Source organism: Heterodontus francisci, chromosome 40, assembly GCF_036365525.1.
Source record: "Heterodontus francisci isolate sHetFra1 chromosome 40, sHetFra1.hap1, whole genome shotgun sequence".
NCBI classification, from domain to species: domain Eukaryota; kingdom Metazoa; phylum Chordata; class Chondrichthyes; order Heterodontiformes; family Heterodontidae; genus Heterodontus; species Heterodontus francisci.
This window is the reverse complement of record NC_090410.1, coordinates 13,895,972-13,919,708: the sequence shown is the minus strand read 5'-3', so window position 1 is coordinate 13,919,708 and position 23,737 is coordinate 13,895,972. Positions and strand designations below refer to the sequence as shown.

Genomic DNA, 23,737 nt, shown 5'->3' with positions numbered 1-23,737 from the left:
GCAGTCCAGGTGCCGCAACTCTTCATTCCACTCCCCCAAACTCCATGGATGGATTCTAGGGGACAAAGGTTATCCCTTGATGAGAAGGCCACTTATCCCTAGATGGAGCCACAGAGGCACTACAAGTGAAGCCATCTGTTCACAAGGACCACCATCGAGCAGGCCATTGGGCTTCTGAAGATGCGGTTCAGGTGCCTTGGACCAGTCGGGCGGTGCCCTGGAGTACACTCTTGCAAGGGTCTCACGCACTGTGGTGGTCTCCATGACATTGCCCTCCAGTGAGGGGTGGACCTTGAAGAGGGTGAAGCCCTGGAACGACACAGCTCATCAGAGGAAGAGGAGGAGTAGGATGTCAAAGAGGAAGAGGAAGATGCTGAACAGAGAGGTGCCCTGACTGCACGGTGTCCAGGGCCGGCATTGGACTCGAAGGTCTCGTCAGGAGGTGTCAACGTCAGGGATCATCTGATCCAGACTGAGCCCTTGTAACCCAGGAGGACGGCATGGTCTGGAACTCACTTTGAGCTGCCTGTGAGAATACTTCTATTGAGGATTCTGATTGGAATAGATCAACTCTTACTACCAATGAATGATCCACATCTGTCCATAGGTATCACTGTACCCTTCAAGGACCCTCTTCCCTCTATTCTAGTTTCCCCATTAAAGAATGGAAGCTCACACCTCTGCTGTCATGTGTCAATATTTACATTGTGTTGACTAAGAGAAAAAGTGCATATTTACAGGTGAGGCAAACCCCAGTGAACCACTTGGCGCTCTGCTTCCATTCCCAGCCACTTCTACGTGGTGTTCCCCTTGTGGCCTCGCTTGTCTCTGCTTGTGGCTGAGACGCGCGTGGTGGTCATCCTCGTCATGAAGGTGCCAGTGGGAGCTCCTTCAGAGGCTGCTGTTCCGGCATCAATGCAGGGGCAGCCTCCGTCACTGGGCCCTGCTGTATCGATGCTCCCTCAGTCAGAGGAGCCAAGGCGGTCGATGATGACGATAGTGTCCGATGAGGGGTGGCACCCTCATCCTCCTCGGTGACTGCCTCAGCCTTTGGATGGCACACTGGATGACGGGGTGGGAACCACCAGCTGGGGCGCAACTGGCATCCACTCCAAACATCTCTGCACCATCAGTGCCAGTGACCGGTCGAGGCTACAGGGTGTGGCATACATTCTGTACCTGTCGGTGCGCTGCTCCTGCATCCACTAGGAGTGCTGCCACATATGGCTCTCCATGGGGTTGGCCATTCTCTCCATTGAGGAGCTCATGTGTTCAAAGCCTGAGCCATGGTGGCGCACATGAGCTGAATGGACTCCTCCATTCTCAACCCCTGACACTACACTGCCTCAGGGAACTCTGACCATGTGTGAGCACATCTGTTGTTGCTGATCTAAGTGCAGCCTCCTTTCCTGTGATTCCCGAGACCCTGTATCTGCACCCAGCTGAGCAGGGCCATGTCTGTCCTCCATTCTCTGAGGGTGGGGGGCTGCCCACAGCTACCTCTCTCACCTCCTCAACACTAGTGCCGTGCTTTTCACCCAGTGCCACCCTATCTAATTGCGCAAGAGGGCCCTCTGCGTATGCGTGAGCGTATCTGGGCTGGTGGAGGATGTGTTTGCGTGACGGTGCTGGCTCCGATATCATTGCTTCCAGCGCTTGCTGCCATAGGACTCTGTCGTTCCCTGTCCATGTCAGAACCTGCAGGAGACATAAGAAGAGATCATTAGAACTAGCCTTGGAGAGCAGAAGCCTCTGCAGTGCTGAGGCTTCCCAATGCAGATCAGTCTTTGGCATGCTGTCTATTGGGGAGGAGTGCACTCCCCTCATTCACTTACATCTGGCAATATCGTTTCACCCTCTCCACCAGCAATGCCCATCTTCCCTGACTTACTCCTGAGGCTCCTGGTGGGGGGCCACCCTGGTGATCTCCATGGCTCCCTCCTCCATGGCAGTGATGATGTGCAGATGTGGCATTTCTCTTCTAGTCAGAGCCCTTTCTTGGGCATTATGAGCCCTCTTCTCCTGCAAGGGCAAGAAAAGAGAGAGAGAGAGAGAGAGAGAAAGAGAGCTATGGCATTGCTGGCCTCTATGGTCTATGCTAGTTGCGTACTGACATAAGAAGCTGAATGTATCAATGTTGGCAAGTCCTCAACAGCGCAAGGGCTCTCAGCCTTGCCAAGGGGTCAGTGAGTAGCCTGGACACACATTCCCCCCATGTTCAGGAGCAGCACGCACCCTCAGGCTCCTCAGCTGGAGTGTCTGCTGGAGGTTGAACACCAGGAGGCCCGTCATGAGGCTCTGGCATTGCACTCACCTTACCCGAGCGAATTAGGTCATTGGGTCTTTTCTATCGCTGGACCCAGTTCCTCCTGATCGCACTTATTCTTCTGACGTTCTCAGCAACCTCAATCCATGCCTGCTTGGTTCGGGAGGGTGGCCTTCTCCTGCTACGCCCCGGAAAGGGGACCTCCCTCTTTTCCCTCACTGTCTCTAGGAGGGCCTCCAGGTTGGTGAAGCGAGGGTGCCAGCCTATCCTCTCCCATCACTGCTGCATCCATGCTTGCGGTCAAACGGAGTCACAGTAATGGCTGCCATGGTGTGTTTAAATCGGGACCGCACTTCTTTAGTTCCGCCTCCATTCCCACTCCCTGCGGCTGCTTATTGGCCACCAAACCTGCCCTCCAACCAATTAGCAGCCCGCCTCCCCGAAAATCAGAGGCTGTGCCTGCTTCTCCCTGCCAACCGGGGTGGGATCGGGACTTGGAAACAGTCACTGCGCTGGCTTCCCGCCCCCGCAAGGAAAATCAGGCCCTGAGTTGGAGGTATTAGGACAGGTGATCAATAGCTTGATTGAAGAGGTAGGTTTTAATGAGCACCTGAAAGGAGGAGAGAAAGGTAGAAAGAGGGAGAGGTTTAGCGAGGGAATTTCAGAGCTGAGGGCGGCTGAAGGCATGGCCGTCAATAGTAGAGTGAAGAAAATTGGGGATGTAGGAGGCCAGAATTGGAGGAGAGCAACGATCTTGGATGGTTGTTAGGCTGGAGGAGGTTATAGAGGTATGAAGGGTTTTAAAATGGAGTTGTTGCTGAACTGGGAGCCAGCGTAGGTCAGCGAGCACAGGGGTGATAGATAAATAGGACTTGGTGCCAGTTCGGAGATGAAAAGCAGCAAAGTAAACCTCAATACTCCAGCCATCATTCACCCACTGCCCCGCTGACCCCATCCACCTGCTTCACCCCCAGCGGAAGTCCGTATTTATCCGATTTTGGACTAAAATGGTGGTCCACCAGTGATTCTGAGAGAAGGATAGTGAGAAGGATAAACATTTCAAATACTGTTATGTTTGCAAAGCTGTAGAGATCTGACAGAATGAAGCACCTCACACAGAACAAGAGCTCGAAAGATTCTTCCAATCAGAAGAATCAGCCTTACTGAATCACAGCCAATTTGGCTTTTAATAAAAATATTTTCCTGATTCTGTTGAAAACGCAGCAAAAGCCAAGAGCTCGACTCTGCTAATCACCTTCAAAAAGAGCAGAAGTTGCTTAAACCAGAAAGGATTTGCAAATAAGCTTGCCTCTATGTAAATGAGGATGTCTTAAACGACAAGCAAATTGAAGAGGTTACTTGGATTCTCTCAGAACAGCAGGATTTAGAGATCCTAAATGTTTTCATGAATCATAAATGGTGCATCTGCACATCAAGTGTATAAAAGTCACCACTAGCCTTTAGCCAACCAAGTGCTTCATTTCCTATAGTGAGTTCTCATCTATTAATCTTGTCCTTAATTCTACAGATCTCTTTATGTTGCACATCATTGCCCAGTCATTTGGCTGGGTAAAGGTCTATGGCCAGCTATCATCTATACCACTCACTGTTGTTAGCAAGGACACAGAGTGCCAAATAATGATTGACTCTCCAACCTCATTCCTCGTGTGTCAATGATCCTCAATACGATGTGCACATCCGTGGAGCAACCTGAAAACATCCTTCATCTTATAACTGAATTGCCATAAGAAAGAGTAGGAGTAGGCCATTCGGCCCCTCAAGCCTGCTCCGCCATTTAATACCATCATGGCTGATTTGATTGTGGTCTTAACTCCACTTTCCTGCCTGAAACCCCCACCCCCCCCCCCCCAATAACCCTTGACTCCCTTGTAGATAAAAATCTGTCTAACTCAGCCTTGAATATATTTAATGACCGAACCTCCACTGCTCTCTGGGGAAGAGAATTCCAAAGATTAACAACCCTCTACGCCAATAGATGACAGGATTGGGATACTTGGTAAACTCATTGTAGCTTTGTTAATGGGATGGGGAAGATGTAGCGAGGAGGATGGTGTCAAGAGGAGGCTCCAAAGCTAACAGTATGCGTCTTCACCAGTGTCTTCAGGCTAGAAAATAATTAACGGTCTGGAGAGCATGTGTATTGCTAGATTATTCCAGTTTAAAACAATGGGGAGGACCAGGGGATATGCGTTTGAGCTCTGTAAGGATAGGAATAACTGGATGCTGGACAGTTCTTCCTTTCCGAAAGAGGAGTGATCCTCTGGAACATGTTGCCAACTGATGCAGTGGGCATTGACTCCCTGCCTTCAATAGGGAGCTGGACTGGTTCTTGGCTGGGGCTGTGAGTCCAGCCGGTTTTATCTCCTGCACTCAACTTGGCGCAGTCGGAGAAGAATTTTCCAGTGTATTTTTTTCCCTTATTGGGCCTTTTTTTCTGGGTATTTTGCCTGTCCCAGGTGATTACATGGTGCCAGTTGGACGAAGTGTCTCATTATGATGCTCCAGGAATCTTGAGCATTGGGGCAGGCCTGTTCTTGCCCTGCCTGTCAATTTCATACATTCTCCCGCTCATGTTTGGCTTGCGCTTGCCACGTCGAGATTGAGCCATGCAACAAGCCTCAATACTTTAGCCGGTCTGTATCCTCGGACACCCTCCGACCTGCTTCAACATGACTGTGGTCTGGCTCGGTGTCAAGATTTGTCTGATGTTGCTCATGTGAAGCACCTTGGGAGTTTTACTACTTTAAAGGTGCTATATAAATGCGAGTTGCTGTTGTGTCTGTGTGTGCGCGTGTGTGTATAAAACATGAATGGGGATGTGACTTATAAGGAAAACCCATAGTTCAGATTTTAAGGTTGGTCTTTCCCCAGTGCAGAACACAAGCAAAGGTGATGGTAGAAAGCAGAGTGAGGAACTGGTGTGCATACCAATAGACAAAGTTCTCCATTGCGACACATCTTCTACACACTGGCTGCCAACCATTCATTCCCTGTTGCCTCTTCGAGAGCCAGAAAAGTGACAGAAGTTTGCAATTACTCCCCGCCGTTCTGCACCACAACTAACTCTGTCTTGCTGCTTTCGATTTCTGAGAGATACTTGGGATAAGGGGGAAGGCCGAACAGATCCTAAGATGACACAGGAAGATTTAATCCCCAGATGGAACGGCTGTGTTTAGCCGCAGGAAGGTATTTGTTTTGGATGTTGTTAAACCTACTGGTGCGTCAAACAGGAAAATCAAACAGTAGGAGTTTTTGACCACAGGGAGGTAGGGGAAAGTAGTCACATGGAGAGACAGAAGGTACTTTTATCTAAACAGGACGTAAATATAGCAAGCAATCTCTGCGTTCCTCCAATCCCGGCCTCTTGCACGTCGCCAGTTTTAATCACACGACCACTGCCTTCAGCTGCCTTAGCTTTAAGCTCTGGAATTCCTGCCCTAAAGCGTCTCTCTCCTCCTCCAAGATGCTCCTTAAAACCTACCTCTTTGACAAAGCTTTAGGTCTCTTATCCTAATATCTTCTTATGTGCAAAGCATCTGGAACTAGCATTTCAGCTCAAGGGAACCAGGGGAACAGACACAAAACAAACCCGGGAGAGCAGCACTCAATGGTCAGTGTGGCCCCACTCTCCTGTAACCTAGTAACGGGATGGAATCTCTTAGAAACAGAGACTGGGATAGAGAGGGAAGGAAACAGAGGCAGCGTAATGGAGAGATGGAGGGAGTGACAGAGAATGAGCAGGTAGCGGAGTGACCCAGGAAAACAGCGTGATCAAGAGACAGTAGTGGATGGTCTTTTGGGAATAACTACAGAGAAAGCAAGTGTGTACAGCAGGTAATTGTGAGCTGTGGCTCAGGGGGTAGCACTCTTGCCTCTGAGTCAGAAGGTGCTGCATTCAAATCCCACTCCAGCGAGCTGAGCACAAAGTCCAGTGCAGTACTGAGGGAATGTTGCACTGTCAGAGGTGCTGTTCAGCCACGAACCCCATCTGCTCTCTGAGGTGAACATAAAAGATCCCATGGCACTTTACTGAAGAGGAGCTGGGGAATTCTCCGCAGTGTCCTGGCTGATATGTATCCCTCAACTGACATCACTGAAACGGGTCATTGTCTCATTGTGGGATCTTGCTGCGTCGCATTCCCAACACTTCAAATGAAGTGCATTGAGACATCCTAAGGCTGAGAAAATGAACATAACGGCCAGAATTCTCCCATCCCTGAGGAGGCGGGGAATTTTGGAAATGAAGACAATGTGTTCCCGCCATTTCGCGCTTTTCCCAGAGGAAGGAGCGCACACCAACTGCAGTGCGTCCGGCAGCGGCAGCAAGATAATTAAGCCAACTAATGAGGTACTTAGCAGGCATTGCGTGAGCGGACTGCAATCTCAACGGCGTAGCGCGGGCCCTCAGCTCCGTCCGCACCTCGGCAAGTGAGAGGAGGTGGCTGCAGAGCGGGAGGTGGAGGCTGCGTTACACACGATTGGGATTTAACTGATTCTGGCAGAAAATGGCAAAGCTGCTGTCTTCCCAGCTCACAGCCTTGCCAGCAGTGCGGACCTCGTGCAGACGGGTGTGTTCAATTGTGCACTCTTGTGGTGTTTCAGCTAGAGATCTGGTCGGGTCTGGGTGTATCGCAGTGTAACGTGTACAAGTAGATCCTGACCCTGTGCTGTCACATTTGCTAGATGTTCCTGGCAGGAACCTGATCAAATCAAAAGTCTCTCATCAAATAACTGACACGAAATGTGAAGGCCCCGCTAATCTGCCCCTCCTTCTGACGTTGCCACGTGCTACTCCACCTTGAAGCCTGGAACTTCAATACGAAGTGGGTCATTCTGACTGGCCTGTATTCTCACTGCAGTGCTGTGGGGGAGGAGAAATCTTTTCATCAGCACTTCCAGAGTCCCCTTTTTGTTCTCTGACATTTCATCTAACAAGAGGGACTCTCTGATGGGAGGATCTGAAAAACTTTGATGAAAGCGTAGTCTGCTTCAACAGAAGCAAAGCTGCGTGGCTGGGAGACGCCAACCCCAAAGATCAAAGGTCACGACATCAAAACACTGAACTGAAGGGCTGAAACTCCCCCACCCCCACCGCCCCCCCCACCCCCCAACCAGAGCTGCCACACCTGACCAATATGTATCCCTCAACCAATACTCTAGTCCTGTCATTACCCCATAGCTAATCCTGGGGGATGGGGTCATTACCATAAAGAGTTGGGTGGTCAGGCCAAAAACAACACAACAGGGCTCCCTGCACCCTTGGGAGCACCCAGCTGCAGTCGTGCATAGAAACCAGGGTGCAGCCTTTGGTAAGACAGGACACCCCATACCATTCAGCAGTAGGCTGGGTGACAATCAGAGAAGGAAGGGACAGTGCTGGGTTAATTTACTGGACTTTCAGGGGTTTCTGATACAGGAGTAAAGATGTCTTGCTGCAACTGTATAGAGCCTTGGTGAGACGCACCTGGAATACTGGTCTTCTCATCTAAGGAAGGATATACTTGTCATGGAAGGAGTACAACGGAGTTTCACCAGACTAATCCCGGGAATGGCATGTTTCTCTAGAGTTTCGAAGAATGTGATGATATCATTGAAACTTACAAAATTCTTACAGGCGTGACAGGATAGATGTGGACAGGATGTTCCCCCTGGCTGGTGAGTCTAGAACCAGGAGATATTGTCTCAGAATAAGGGGTAGGCCGTTTAGGACTGAGATGAGGGGGAATTTCTTCACTCAGAGGGTGGTGAATCTTTGGAATTCTCTGCCCCAGAGGACTGTGGAGGTGCAGTCATTGAGTATGTTCAAATCAGAAATCAATAGATATCTGGACACTAATGACATCAATGGATATGGGGATGACGCAGGAAAGTGGCATTGAGGTAGATTATCAGCAATGATCTAATTGAATGGTGCAGCAGGTTCGATGGGCTGAATGGCCTACTCCTGCTCCTATGTTCCTATCACTACAGGCCTCGGTAACCCTTCCCTTCATATTCAAATCAAGGATACTCTTAGATTCATCTGTAAATGACCTAAATATCTCACTCCCCCCACCCCACTCCCCCAATCAGGGCTTCCAACTCACAACTGACCGTTTCCCTGTAGCCATACACAAAAGTTTAAGCCAACCTGTTCAGTTACTGTCACGTTTTGTAGCGAGACTTATCTGTGATGCTAAAAGGTAATGGACGATTCCGAGCCTCACAAACGCAAGGATTCCACTCTGTATCAGGCACATTTAACCTTTGACCCTCCAGAATCATTCTAACTCTTGATACGGGGCACCTTGACCATATCAAACGATCTATGCTACAATATTTACATTCGCCTCACTCCAGCTGGATATTGAAGCACTGATAGTCACATCAAACACCGCTTCCCTCAACTGTGCCAGATGTCGAGTTACAAACCCCTTTTCGCTCCCCCAATTCTGCAGTAAACACCAAGAAGTGCAACTGGCGGGGCCCCCAAGTTGCAGGAGACCAAGTTGGAAGAAGCTTATGAAGCCCCAAAACGTGGAGTCATTCACCAAATATAACAAAAGAAAAGGAGGCATCTCACAGGGACTTGGAAAAACAGTGAGTTTCAATGGAAGATTTATTTCCACTTAAGACAAAGGAACATTGGCAAAAATGTCTTGGCCTGCAAACCAAAATCTTTGCTATGAAACAAATAACTCATTCACCATTCTAGATACGAGAAGCTTAAACTGAATTGAGGAGGAAGCTGGAGGGGGGGTTTAACCAGAACGACTTGCTTTCTAAAAGGAACTATAAAAATGTAAGTTCTATTGTACAGGGTAGAAGCACAATAACAAGGGTCCTTTCATTAGACACAGTTGATGGCAAAGGAACAACTTTACTGACAGAGGGCCTGGCCGTGTTCCACTTTACCGTTCTTTGCAGTGTTCCATGTGGTTTGATATTACAGAACGGGACAGTGCCATCTTGGAATGTGAAGGGTGAGCTTTGTAATACAGCATTGTACAGTAGTTTGCCATCTATACAACTCAGTCTCCACCACAAGCAGATCCAGGGGGAACCAGCACCCCCAATACAAAGTCAGAAAGGCATAGCGGACCTCAGCAAGGAAAGGGCAACAGCTGGGCTTGGTGGGAAGATTCATCCTTCCAATCTTCATTGTGATGAATTGGGAACATAGAGTCACAGGGTCTCAGTATTTGTACTCCCATTGACAGCTGCTCATCGTCAACCCTGAGCATGTTAACCTCAAAGAGCTTACATCAACACCATACAAGATTCAATTCGCGATTAATGCTCAAAATTCAGAAAGGTTTAAATAACGGTTTCAGAAAGTTATTCAGTGTTGGGCCTTACCTAAAGTCTTCTGTCATCCTGAGTGCTCACCGACAAAAGAAAATGGCCACTTCCCATCCCCCACGCCGTGATGTCAGGAGCCATTTTGAGAATTGTTATGGTGCAAATTGATTAGAGATGATGCTGCTTTATTAAACTCAAACACCTGTTGCATCAAACTGTTTCAAAAAATTCCTTCATTTGTTCCTTGTTACCCACCGAGAAGAATAAGGCAAATGTTATCAGCACTAAGAATGCTGGGAACATTACCCACCCGACTCCCTCCCCTCCCCCGCTTTCAACATTATACAAATGTTACACAATGTGAGCTGCAGCCAATCATTTCTGTAGTCTCCGATGAGATGTCAACTCCATCTGACTTTCATTTCCGATAATCTGAAGGACCGCCTGGCCACCTTAATTATTTTTTGTTGTACGCCAGACCCAAGTTATTTATGCCACCCCCCACCCCCCAACACCCTTGACCAACTGGACTCATTCTTTACAACAGCAAGTGTAAAGTTCTGTTGCATCACTTCTTGTCAGGTGGTAGAACGTTCCGCAATCATTTCTACCAACTAATGTGCAACCTTCCACTGTTGGAATTTGTGGAAGATGTGGGGAGGGTGGGAAGCCCACGGGATCGGGTGGAGTGTTACACCTTCGATGGAGGGTAACACTCGGTGGACTATAAAACCAGCGCGGCACCAAAGCCCATCAATTTCCCATCGGGGGAGTGGGTAGTAGCGGGGGTTAAAATTTCCACCCCATTGCCACGAGAAATGAAAGGGGTGGTAATTATATTTCAATATACTTTTAAATACCAGAAAAAAGTCAAACGCACAGTCAACATATAGTGAGTTTTTGAAGAGGATGTAAAGATACAGACATAATAATAAAAAAATCTCTGAAAAACACATATATAAGAGAATTGAACTAAAGCACAAACGACTTACCTGCCATTTCTTTTAACACTGAGCTACAATTATGGGTAAAGGGCCTTTCCAATTAACCAGACTTGGCACTCAATCCGTGCGGGAACACTGGGCAGGATTCTACCACGTGTTTCAGGACCCCAATGTCGGGACCAAATGGGGGCCCTGGGCCCGCACTTGCCGGGAGCCAAACCGGTGGAGCTTTTCTACCCCAGAGGTGGCCTCCTAATTGGCCTAATCAGAGGGCCAGCAGCTCTAGAGCCTCGGCAGTCCCACCAGGAGAGGTGGGCACTGCTGAGGCAGGTAGGAGACCTCAAGGGTGCCTGAAAATGGAGGCCCCCTCTGGGGCATAAAAATAAATAATTATTTTCGAGGGGGGATGGTGGCAGGTTCTCTGGATCGGAGGGGAAACTCCTCTGGATGGCTTGTCGGGGCCACGGGGGAGGCCATTCATACACCCCCAAGGGAGCCTCCAGGGCCCCCCCCCCCAACCCCGGACTGCCGCAGGAAGGCCTCCTCCATGGAACTGGCTGCCTCCCTATGAGGCGGGGGCCACTCTGCTGCTGGCAAAATGCTGGTGAGCTCTCTAAATGGTCCCTAATTGGGGGCCTTAATTATTTAAAATGGCTGCCTCACCCCAGGAAACTTCCCTGACAGCGGGAATGCACCAGGGAGTTGTTCTGATTCAGCTCTCCCCTATTTTACCCAGTCCCCCCTACTGCCTCTAAGCCTGCCACCATCGGGCCTGGAAGATTCTCCCCTTGGAGTTAATTAGTTGAGAATCTTTTGTTTGTGTTGGTGTATAATACTTGACCACCATCTTTGTGTACTTACACAGTCTCGTCGTTCAGAAATTCCAGCTCTCCGTAGGCATCCTCATAGTCGACTCCTCCTCCCCTGGCCGTCCCTTCCACAGTCCTGTACGGTATGATTACAGTCCCACGAGCACCAGAGGTCCTCAGCACCTTCAGCTCCATTACGCCAACGCTCTCACTCACGTGGTAAACTTTGTCTTCAAATGTAAAGATGCCAGCGTGGTCGTCGTCCAGGATTGTCACCGTAGCAACCAAGGGGGAAACAAGACGCCCTTTGGGATACTCTGTTGGATCAGAGTCAAACATGCCTTCGGCATCTCCGCTCCTGAGATTCCCAAGACGGACAAAGAAATGTTCGTCTTCCTCAAATATATCATCGTCAATGATGCCCACGGTGATCTCCTTTGTCATTTCACCTGGCTTGAAGATCAAGGTGCCTTCACTGTATTCATAGTCTGAGCCAGCGTTGGCCGAGCCATCTTCTGTTCGGTAGTCGACGTAGAAGGTGCTGTTCTGCTCCCCGCCTTTGCACACAACGGTCAGAGTGACAAGCCCACAGTTCTCAAAGCACTGGTAGTTGGCAGGCTCAAAGCAGATTTTGCTGCACATCTCTTCCGCAGGGTTAGGCCTTGCCTCGCGAAGGTTTGTTGTCCTCTTTGCGTGATCGGCAGCGTGCTTCTTCAAGATGTTGCCTGCGCCAGTCATCATCCTGGTCGCCTGAATGCGGTAAAAGGCCCTGCTCTTTTGTTGATGAAGCAGGGCATAGTAATTAGCCAACTCAACCAGTTGTTCCAACTCTCGATCTGGGTACTTTTGCTTGAGGTCTTTAAGAATTCGGATGGCTTCTTTACGACTCTCGTCTAAGTCTTTGGCTTCCAGAGTGATCACGGTTCCATCGGGAAGGACACTGTCTCCATGCTCCAGGATCATTTTCCCATCCATCTCGATCCCCTTGGGGAGTTCTCCCTCGGTCTCGATAATGATGCCCCTGCGCTTATCCGCACGGTATCTTTTGTAGACATACTTATAGAAGAGTAGCCTCTTATCAGCGATCCAAGCAAAGACTACACAAACTGGGAAGAACATGAGGGTCAACAACCCTTCCCAGACCTCGACAACACCAGGGGAGAAGACTGCCAGAATCAGGTACATCCAGATATAGGCGAAAATGCTCCATGATGCAGTGACAAAAAACACACGCAAGTGCTTGACTCTCCGAACTTCACCATCAGGGATGCAATAGACGCAGACGGCAATGATGACAAACATGTTGAAGGCCGCGCTGCCGACAATCGTGCCAGGTCCCAATGCTCCAGCAAGGAAGCCGTGCCCACACACCTCAATGAGTGACAAGAGAATTTCCGGCGCCGAGGAGCCTAGTGCCATCAGGGTCAAGTTGGACACCGTCTCATTCCAGATTCGAACAGTGGCTATGCTGGTCTCGCCATTGGGCAACGTGATAGTAATCTCTTTCTCCTGCGAAGTGATGACTTCAATGGACGCCATGAAACGATCGGCTATGATGGAGACACCAAGGAACATATACAGCATCGCAACAAAATAGACAATAGCCCTGGCAACTTTGTCTCCTAAGGATGGGTTCTGGGGGTACCATATTGGGAGTATGATCCCCAGGTTACATTGGAAAGACCCAAAACATGATGAATTGGGCAAGTCAACGGGGTCTTCTGTCTCAGTCCCTTCTGTCTCCCAAATAGTCATTATGAATATGGTGGCCATGAACCCAGACCCCAGGAATGGGGACAGGAAGGTTCTCCACTGTAACTTGGTCATTGGCATGATTCTGTCAGGGAGGATAACTTTGATTTCAGGATCGCCCAATCTTCCGATGGCTGTAAACAAAAGAAGATAAAAGGAAACTGTTAAAATTATTACACTTCAAGGGACGTCAGCCGAGACACGAACATTTTATTCAATTAAATCATTAAAATATTTGGCTCAATTGTAATCACTCCAGAAATTATTTTGAAGGATCTGTCATTTTGCAATGGAGTCTCTCACAAGACACGAATTCCCATGTTTAAACATGGGATTGATTGATGTCGATCCAAGGCACAGTCACAGCGTTCATGTAATAATAATGTGTTTGAACAACTTCAAAAAGAAAATCCAGATCCTTATTTCAAAATTGACAATGCACATTTGAATAAATAAAAGCAAAATACCGCAGAACTCTGATGAAAGATCACAGACCTGAAATGTTAACTCTGCTTCTCTCTCCACAGATGCTGCCAGACCTGCTGAGTATTTCCAGCACTTTCTGTTTTATTATTATTAATGTGCACCTGAATTGTTCCACGCCACTGAATTGGCCACTTATTCACAGACGTGGCTTCCTATCATAGAGAAATCAATTGTAATAAAATAAAACCCCTTTTAACGCTGGATATTTCAAGGGGGCTGTGCTGTTGTACTGAGTCCAATTCATGCAGGTTTCACAACTGTTAGACTTGAATACAACCAGCAGAACTGAAGTGCAAGCTCATTTAGGACAGGAGGAGGTACATTTATATAGCACCCTGCCTGACCTTAGAACATCCCAAAGCACTTTTCAGCAAAATGAAGTACTTTTGAAGTGTTTTAGGAAACAAGGTTCCACAAGAGGCAATGAATTATAGCAGATAATCTGTTTTTTTGTTAATGATGTTGGTTGAGGGATAAATATTGGCCAGGGAACAGGGGAGAACTGCCCTGCTCTTTTTTGAAATAGTGTCATGGGATCTTTCACATCCTCTTGAGAGGGCAGAAAGGCTGCGGTTTAATATCTCATTCCAAGAGAAAGCTCCGCCAACAGAGCAACACTCCCTCAGTACTGCACTGGAGTCAGCCTAAATTATGCACTCAAATCCCTGATTCGGACTAAACTCCACAACCTATCAACTCATGAGTGAGAGAGCTACGCACTGAGCCAGGGCTCTCTTCTGAATTTTTTTTCATTCTTTCATGGGATGTGGGCATCGCTGGTGAGGCCAGCATTTGTTGCCCATCCCTAATTGCCCTTGACAACTGAGCGGCTTGCTAGGCCATTTCAGAGGGCAGTTAAGAGTCAACCACATTGCTGTGGGTCTGGAGTTGCATGTAGGCCAGACCAGGTAAGGACGGCAGATTTCCTTCCCTAAAGGGCATGAATGAACCAGATGGGTTTTTACGACAATTGATGATAATTTCATGGCGCTATTCCTGAGACTAGCTTTCAATTCCAGATTTTTTTATTAATTAATTGAACTTATCAACGAAGTGAATTTCAATTCCACCAGCTGCCATGGTGGGAGCTGAACCCATGTCCCCAGGGAATTGGCCTGGGCCTCTGGATTACTAGTTCAGTGACATTACCACTGCATCGATGAGGTGGTTCTTGAAGGTCTAGATCTAGAGTTAGTCGTAGGGTCACGTGCCAGCAAGTCACTGGGCTTCAATCTCCACATTCTGCAGGCTGCAATAATCAGATAGCTGCCCTGATTTGGTTCAAGTTGTCACCAGTCATTTTAAAGTCTCCATCTCGTCAAACCAGGCACATGTCATCTGCATAATTGAATGGCCTGGAGATTGTTGGAAGCAGATCATTTATAAATGTGTTAAAAAGAGTTGGCACGAGACAATCCCTGAGGATATCCGTCTTTTGGATCCTCCAGGTGCTCAGCTTACCACCTGGCATTGCTTGGAATTGTGTGCCTCGGAAACATGGTTTCGATAGTCGTAACAATCCATCAAGCTGACATCTTTGGTATCTTCAGTTAGCAGGCCAGTGTGCCCGGCAGTATCCCAATAGTTGCTGTAAAGTCACAAATCACAGACTCTGAGCTGGATTTTTTTTAGGCCCGAGTGGGACTAGCACGGAGATGGGCAGGCATGGAACTTTGCACCGTCGGCCGGCATGCCGGTGTCTCAGCACCATCCCAACCCCCAGGTCATTTATCCGTAGGCGGGATGAGGGGCAGCAGGGCTAACATTGGTGAGTGGCAGATAGTCAATTAAGGGTGTTTAAAGGCCTATTCAGGCCTATTGTCAGAGGCTGAATGGAATTTTCCAGTCAGTCTCCAGGCCCCCGGAGGCAGCGGAGAAAAGTCCAGCTGCTTGCAGGCAGCCTCCCAGCCACAGGCCAGAGGGCTAGCACTTCAACCAGGCTATGAGGCCCACCCAGCTTGCTCGGCTTCAGCTGCCACCGCAGGCCGCCTGGTGGAGGGACGCCTGCTCCACAATGGCAACACAGCTACGAAGGTGATTTTTTATTTTAAAGTTAAAAACATTGGAGAGAGGGTGCCTCCATCTTGGGCTGCCCTCTCCCTCACTTAACTGAAAAGTCAGCCTGGTGCTTCTTTAGTGCTGGGGGGGATGGGGAGGTCCTCCTATTGGCCCTCCAGCTTCAAGAGCCCACCCGCCATCCTTAATTGGATGGCAAGCCTGCCCTCTGGCCACTAATTGGCCAATCGTGGAAAATCACAGCCGCACAACTGTTCCCCATGTTCCCCATACCATGCGGCCTTCTGACCCCTATTTGACCCCGACGCCGGGATCCTGAAGCCTGCAGGGAAAATCCTACCCCGTCTTTTTCTGCTGAAGACAATAACTACCACAACAACAACTTGTATTTAACGTAACGCTTTAACGTTGCAAAACATCCCAAGGTGCTTCACAGGAGTGTTATCAAACAAAATTTGACACTGAGCCATATAAGTGGCTATTAGGTAAGTGACACAAAGTTCTGCTTGACCGAGCGTTGTGTGACAGAGTGGCTAACTCGGGAATTTAGTAAGTGTGGGAATCTGGTGCAGTGAGGGAGGAGGTGCTGTTCTGGTCTTTTACAGAACAGGCAGTGATCCAAGAGAGGGAGCAGAGACAGTGAGGCCTGAGAGCTGAGGCCCAGAGGCAGTAATCAGGTGAGCAGGTAGGTGATTGGTTTGTGAGTTTTAAAGTTTTCTTTTCCTTTCTAAACTGGAGCAGTAGCTTAAACTGGTATTGGAAGATATAAGTATTATATTAAATTTGTAGCTTAACTAGTTAAACTAATGAATATAACTGCAAATTATCAGTGATATTTCTAAACTTGAAACCTAATAAGTTAAATAAAACACAATAGAGATGGCAGGGCAGGTGATGTACTGCAGCTGCAGCATGTGGGAGCTGGTGGACACCAGTGTGATGCACAGCAACCACACGTGCAGTAAGTAGCTGCAGCTCGAGGAGCTTCGGCTCAGAGTTGATGAGCTGCAGTCCGCGATTTGGATGCTGCGATGCATCAGGGAGGGGGGGGGATGTTACCTGGACACTTTGTTCCGGGAGGCAGTCACACCCCTTAGGCTAGGTACTTCAGATTTGGTCTGTGGTCAGGGACTGGAGGCTATGACTACAAGTGAGGCAGGTATGGGGTTGCAGAAGGTAGCAATGGAGGAGCTCAGCCTTTGTGCTTGTCCAACAGGTTCTAGCTTCTTGCACCTCGTGTGGACGAGAGAAGGGATTGTAGGGAGGATGAGCAAACTGACCACAGCATCGTGGTGCAGGGGGACATTCAAGTGGGGGAAGTAAAAAGGAATGTAGAAGTATCAGGGGACTGTATAATTAGGGGGATAGCTACTGCTCACTGCAGCCGAGAGCTGTGTTGCCTGCCTAGTGCCAGGGTTAAGGACATCGCCTTGGGGCTGGAAAAGAACTTGGAGTGGGAGGGAAGGATCCAGTTGTCGTGGTCCATGTGGGTACCAACGACATAGGGAGGACTAAGAAAGAGGGAGTATGTGTAGCTAGAGGCTAAATTAAAAAGCAGAACCGCAAGGTAACAATCTCTGGATTACTACCTGAGCCATGAGCAAATTGGCATAGTGTAAATAAGATCAGACAGTTGAATGCATGGGTCAAAGATTGGTGTTGGAGAAACAGGTTTCGATTCATGGGCCATTGTAGTTTGATTCTCTGGAAGCCCAGAAACTTGCAGCTCTCTGCCTGTCTCTAGCTGATTTTCCACTGCAGGAAGTGTGAGCTGATAATGATGCAGTGGGAGCAATGGAGGCATCTGGGTCCTCGGCAAACAAGTTATCTCCTTAACCATGAGATTTAAGGACTGAGAAAGAAACAGAGGAACGATGATGGAGGAAATCGAGTGAATTAAGAGTCAAATTAGGTACAACAGAAAAATAAAAAGATAGAAAGAATGATTGGATTATGGGAGAGAAAATAAAGAGACAAAAAGGAGAAGTAAAAGCAAAATGTACAAATGTTCAATTTCAGATTTTTTAAATTTAAGGCTAGTATTTACTACCTATAGGAATGAGACTCAACAGTTTTAATTGTTCCCTTTCTGGGCTAGAGAGATTGATTGGCATTGCATTAACAACGATCACATATTTGAAAGAGTGCTTACGCTGTTAAATACAAGCCTTAAATTCCTGTGGCGAGTTCAATGGGCACTCAGTGTGCAAATGCAGCAGGGTCTTAAAAGTAACAGGGAGGTTGAGGGAGAGGTGACACTTCAGTGAGGCAAATGGCGGAACAGGGTAAATCTACAAGCAAGTTCTGGAGATTTGCAACGCACGAGGTATCTCATAATCCCCTGGCCGATTGGCACATTAATAAAATCATGGGTCATTAACATGCTTTTATCTCTCCGGCAAGATTAAAATGAAAAATAGTAAGTAATCAATTTTATATTCCTACATTCTATTCCATTTTAGTTCTGTAGTTAAAATAATTAGAATTGAAAAAAGAGACATGCTGTCGAAGCTTTTTGCCTTGCACTCATCAGGACAGATGCAAGAATGCTAAATTTCAAACGGAGCAACAATTTATACTGCAAGAGAAAAAGGAGCTGATTGGTTGGCAAATCAACTCTGATTGGTCGAGGTGAAGCCATGGAGAATGCACTAGGGAACGACCGTTCCCCACGCTTTTGTTTAATTCAAAAAAGATGCAAGGCCTGGACATGTTCCTTTTGCCTGAAGAGGACAGGACCCTGCATATGAATATATGTAGCTTCCAGCAAGAATAAGTGAGCCACGTTGCGAGCCCGACTGATAATCTTAAACTGGTTGTTCGTGTAATTCTTAGCCTGCTCGGGATTGTTCAGTAAGTGCTATCCAATCGCGGAATCACATCTAACGTTAGATATTGTGTTCTCAATTTTACAAGTACAGACTGGTTGAGTACGGTCAGTACTCTGCCTATTGCAAACAACCAAAGGGATGTGCTGTTTGATATAATCCGCCAGCCATTGAGACATACGGCCTACATACCAGGTATCGCACCAGCACTGGAATTCATATACCACATTACTCATTTGTGTGGTAAGCGGAACATCTTCTAAGCTTGAGGGCAGCATCCAATTTGTGGAAAATACCATTTGTGTTGCACCTGCATTGTAGCAATGCAAAACAGCTAGCTTCACCTGTTGCTCAAATCTTTGAGATACCTTACTCTTCCAGGATAATTTGAGGTAGACTGGGCACTTTTCAGGGCCAAAAGTGGTGGCCTTAAGCCCATTCATGAGTATGCGCAATGCACAACAAGCCTGGATTCTTTGGCATTCTTGCATCTGTCCTGATGAGTGCAAGATGAAAAGCTTCGACAGCATCCCTCTTTTTTTCCAGCATTACTCGAGTTCTGTACTACCAAGCGACAATTAGAATTGAAAGATTGCAAAAGGCTGAAAATGTGCCTGCACGTTGGTCGTCTGAGCTGAGTCAGCCGTTGTTTGCATTTAGATTATTTTTACCACCCCTGGTGGAGGCTTAATTCTCTTCTTGTGCCTTGCCATTGCTAACCCAAAAGATTGATGTCTTCTGTGCAACTTTGGGAGCATAATCACTGTGGTCTGGTTTTCCTTTTACCCGGCAACAGTTTATATCTAGTGCCAAATCAAGGGGATCTCCAAGCATCCAGCAGCAGCGATGTCCAACAACAGGTTGATTTAAAATTTCAGATTGCAGAATAAATGACTATGATTGGATTAAGGCAGAAGCTAAGATATTTTTTTCAAATAGGTGGCTTTTTTATTATAGTAGAGCAATTTGACATTCCACAACTATAACATTAGCTTTTCAGGGGCAGAGAGGATGTTCATCAGTAATTATGAACTTAGTACACCGTTAGAAACCCAATTACATCTCTTGCAACAAGATGCAACTTTTTCAAGGGTTTTTCCATGGAGAGTAATGTCCTAAAAATGTCAATTTGCTGATTGCTTCGGGATTGCAGGCTGGGGGACCTCGAGAAAAGCGCAGAATCACTGACAGCAAGTTCTGGAGTTCCGCGTTATCCTGTGTACGCGCCGACCCCAAAGTTGTTGTCAGTTTCAGTGGAGTAATGACGGCGAGGCTGACAGTTTCACCATCATTAACCCTGCAAAATCGGGTCATTATTTAGCAGGCTTAAGAAACGGAAAGAGAGAACTTGCATTTATTTAGCGCCCTTCACCACCTCAGGTCATCTCAAAATATTTGACAGCCAATGAAAGTGGAAGTGTTGTTGCAATGTGCAAATTAGCAAAAACATCAGTGAGATAATGACTAGATCATCTGTTTTTTGTGATGTTGGCTCGGAGACTGGCAATTTGGAATATCTTGATAGGGACTGGCACCAGAAGCACTGATGCCTATGCATAAGTGCAGCTATATATGGTATACATGGTGTGAAATGGAGCCATGGGTTTGGAGATGAAAAGAGACATTGGGAGGGTTGAGCTCTACTGGTTGCAACATGTGGCTGTAATGTCCCATGACCACATCATACTTAACCTCGATGTTGGCCACGCGTATGTACATTTAACTTTTAATAAGCCTTCTGGTGTTTGACTGCGTATTGAATTAATTCCTGGCAAGCAAGCACAGGAATGCAGCCTCTGTCCGTAACAATACAAAATTCATATTCCTAACAACAGAACTAGGGAAAAATCATCAAATTATACAAGCTGGCAGTGCTGGCTCTTTGAAAGGGCGATCCAATTAGTCCCATCCCCCGCTCTTTCCCCAGAGCTCTGTAAATTTTTCCTATTCAAGTATATATCTAATTACCTCTTGAAAGTTACTATCGAATCTGATACTGCCGCCCTTCCAGGCAGTGAATTTTAGATCATCGTAACTCGCTGAGTAAAAAAAATTCTCATCTATTCCTTTTGGCAATTAACTTGAATGTGCAACCTCTGGTTACTTCTCCCTATCTACTCTACCAAAACCCTTCAGAATTTTGAACACCTCTATTAAATCATCCGCGAACCTTCTCTGCCCTCAGGCAAGCAAACCCAGCTTCTTTGGTCTCTCCATGCGACTGAATTCTCTCATCCTTGGTGTAATTCTGGTAAATTTGCTCAGCTACCTCTTCAATATCCTCCCTGAAGTGTGGTGCCCAGAATTGGGCACAATACTCCAGCTGGGGCCTAAACAATGTTTTCTAAAGGTTCCGCATACCTTCCTTGCTTTTGGGCCTCCATTTAGAAAGCCCAGGGTCCTGTTCGCTTTTATTAAGCAGTCACATAAACCGAAATGCGGAATTACTGAAGGTATTTATGAGGCAGTGAAAGGTGCGTAGCCTCCATTTCCTTTTGGCTCCATCTTTCCTACTTGAGGGCCCAACAGCTGAGAGGTGGAGTCACCCTCCACCCAGGTCGCCATCGCTGCCCATTGTGGCTGCCCGCCAGAGTGCACAAGATGGCGACCCTCTGGCACAGCGGGAATGTGCCATGTCCGTCATGCCACCCTTGCCGTCATCGTTGAACAAAGCAAGCAAATCAAACCTGAGTCCATGACACCCTGCGGTTGTCCCCCAATAAACAGTGTCATCACTCATCCCTCCCACCATCACAGTGAACTCGAACACATCGAGGGTGAAATTCATCTTGGTCACCAAAATGGCTGATAGCGAATCAGCTGCTATTTTTACTCCCCGCCCAATTCCCTTTTCCGCTGGTTTGAAAGGATGCGCTATCGCCCTCTTGCCATCAACACTCAAGAGGAATTTCACCTCCATCCTTTATTGGTTATTGTGAGAGTGAGGCTTTTGCTGAGGTAGAGACACTGATCTATGGGCCACTTACAAACATCTCTCATTTAGAATTCATGGCAGCGCAATTTATAGCGAGGATTGATTTTTGGAGAAAGCTCGGTTAGGCAATAACTTAAAACTGTCAAAAAATAATAACCATTGAACATACTCACTGAAACCTTCTTAACCTTTTTATACTGGTTTAAGATTTACAGAAGTGTCTCTTGATTAAGCAGTCCTGGAGACTTGACCAGGGCCTCAATGATAGCTCATTGTATCCAGGGCGAGGTGAAGCTCATTTGATAATCATCACCACATTGTCACCTCAAACCCTTAGCTTCTCTCTGTCAAAACCTTTCCAGTTTCTCTCTATTTTACTGGTGTTACAATGCTCTATGCTCCTGTGAATTCTCCTCTAATTCCGCTGACTCTCCAAATGCACTCTTCCACCTTCTTATATCCTCACTGTTGAAACTGAGACTCATCAAGCTGTCTCCAAGGGCTTAAGAACTGTGGAACTCCTCAACTCCCTCAATCTTCCCCTTCATCGTGCAATCCTCAGGCTTTTAAACCAAATCTTCGCATCACCCACACCACACTGCTTCTCATTTATTCTACTTTATTTTCACTCCTGTTGGTGTCTTGATCTATGGCCGTTCCCCTACAAGGCATTACATAAAAATTAAAACTCGGAGACAGGCCATTCAGCCTGTCAAGTTCCTGTCAGGGTTTATCCTCCACCTAAGCACTATCCTAATTCCATGTGCCCACCCTGGTCCCACATCAATTTATTCCCCTTCCCTTCAACCACCTACCTTATTCTTAAGTTGCCATGGTGCTTGCCTCACATCTAACTCTGGAAACGTAAAACAGTTTCACCTGCTCGCTTTCATAAGAACATAAGAACTAGAAGCAGGAGTAGGCCATTCGGCCCCTTGTGCCTGCTCCACCGTTCATTAAGATCCTGGCTGAACTTCTACATCAACTCCACTTTCCCGCCCTTGCCTCTTATCCTTTGATTCTCTTAAAGTTCAAAAACTATCAATCTGCCTTGAATATATTTATCCTGACTCTACAACCCAGTGTTCTAAACTCTCCAGTCAGAGGAAATAATTCTCAGCATCTACCCCGTCAAACCCTCTAAGAATGTTATAGTTTCAGTGAGATCCCCTCTCGTTCTTCTAAACTCTGCAGAATATAGGCCCATTCTACTCAGTCTCAAAACAGGTAATCTTTATCTTACACCTCTTCATCCTAGACCCTTCAATCGTTGGAAACTACCTGTTATATACCCACCAGTTATACATGTGTCTGTTATCTACCCACCATCATACACCCCACCCAATTTTTTCCATTGACTATAGCAGTGGGGGCGGGGGAGGGGGGATCCACGATCGCCCCTTTTGTGCCCCTGAATTTGACCTCCAATGTGTTTTAGTTTAGAGAGATAAACTAAAACACATTGGAGGTCAAATTCAGGGGCACAAAAGGGGCGATCGTGGATCCCCCCCTCCCCCTCTCCCCCAATTGAGCAGTGAGCTTCAGCTCAAAAGTGCCCTGAATTGAACAGCAGCTGGAAATCCTGTTCCAAGATGGCTGGTGTGCGGAATCAGTCACATTGAAGGAAACGTCAACTATGTTTCTCTCTCCACAGACACTGCCTGACCCAATGAGTATTTCCAGCTTTTTCTGTTTTCATTATAGTCATATTGAGGGGACTGGACGGCACTCCAGGCCTCAGAAACCTTACTGGGGAAAGTGGAGGCACTGTTTCCTTGCATGTAACCCATTCAACATTTCCCTGAGGGTCTCTGCACTGCCCCGGGGAGTGTCTGCGCTGCCCCGGGGAGTGTCTATGCCACCCCGGGAATGTCTGCTCTGCCCCTGGAGTGTCTGCCCTGACCTGGGAGTGTCTGTGCTGCCCTGGGAGTGTCTGCACTGCCCCGGGAGTGTCTGCTCTGCCCCAGCAGTGTCTGTGCCACCCCGGGGAGTGTCTGCTCTGCCCCGGGAGTGTCTGCTCTGTCCCGGGAATGTCTGCGCTGACCTGGGAGTGTCTGTGCCACCCCGGGGAGTGTCTGCTCTGCCCCGGGAGTGTCTGTGCCACCCCGGGGAGTGTCTGCTCTGCCCCGGGAGTGTCTGCTCTGTCCCGGGAATGTCTGCGCTGACCTGGGAGTGTCTGTGCCACCCCAGGGAGTGTCTGCTCTGCCCCGGGAGTGTCTGCGCTGCCCCAGAGAGTGTCTGCGCTGACCTGGGAGTGTCTGTGCTGCCCTGGGAGTGTCTGCACTGCCCCGGCAGTGTCTGTGCCACCCCGGGGAGTGTCTGCTCTGCCCCGGGAGTGTCTGCTCTGTCCCGGGAATGTCTGCGCTGACCTGGGAGTGTCTGTGCCACCCCGGGAGTGT

At 47.8% G+C, this 23,737-nt stretch overlaps 1 protein-coding gene across 3 annotated transcripts in view; it reads right to left on the bottom strand.

Annotated features, from left to right (window-relative positions):
• The window catches only part of LOC137353112 (sodium/calcium exchanger 3-like), a 373,612-nt gene that overhangs the window by 288,767 nt on the left and 61,108 nt on the right, over positions 1–23,737 (bottom strand). For all 3 annotated transcript variants that reach the window (XM_068019108.1, XM_068019109.1, XM_068019110.1), the window contains exon 2: positions 11,374–13,207. In XM_068019108.1, the coding sequence (XP_067875209.1) occupies positions 11,374–13,154 (1,781 nt within the window). In that variant the 5' untranslated portion in view covers positions 13,155–13,207. The remainder of the gene's footprint in view (positions 1–11,373; positions 13,208–23,737) is intronic.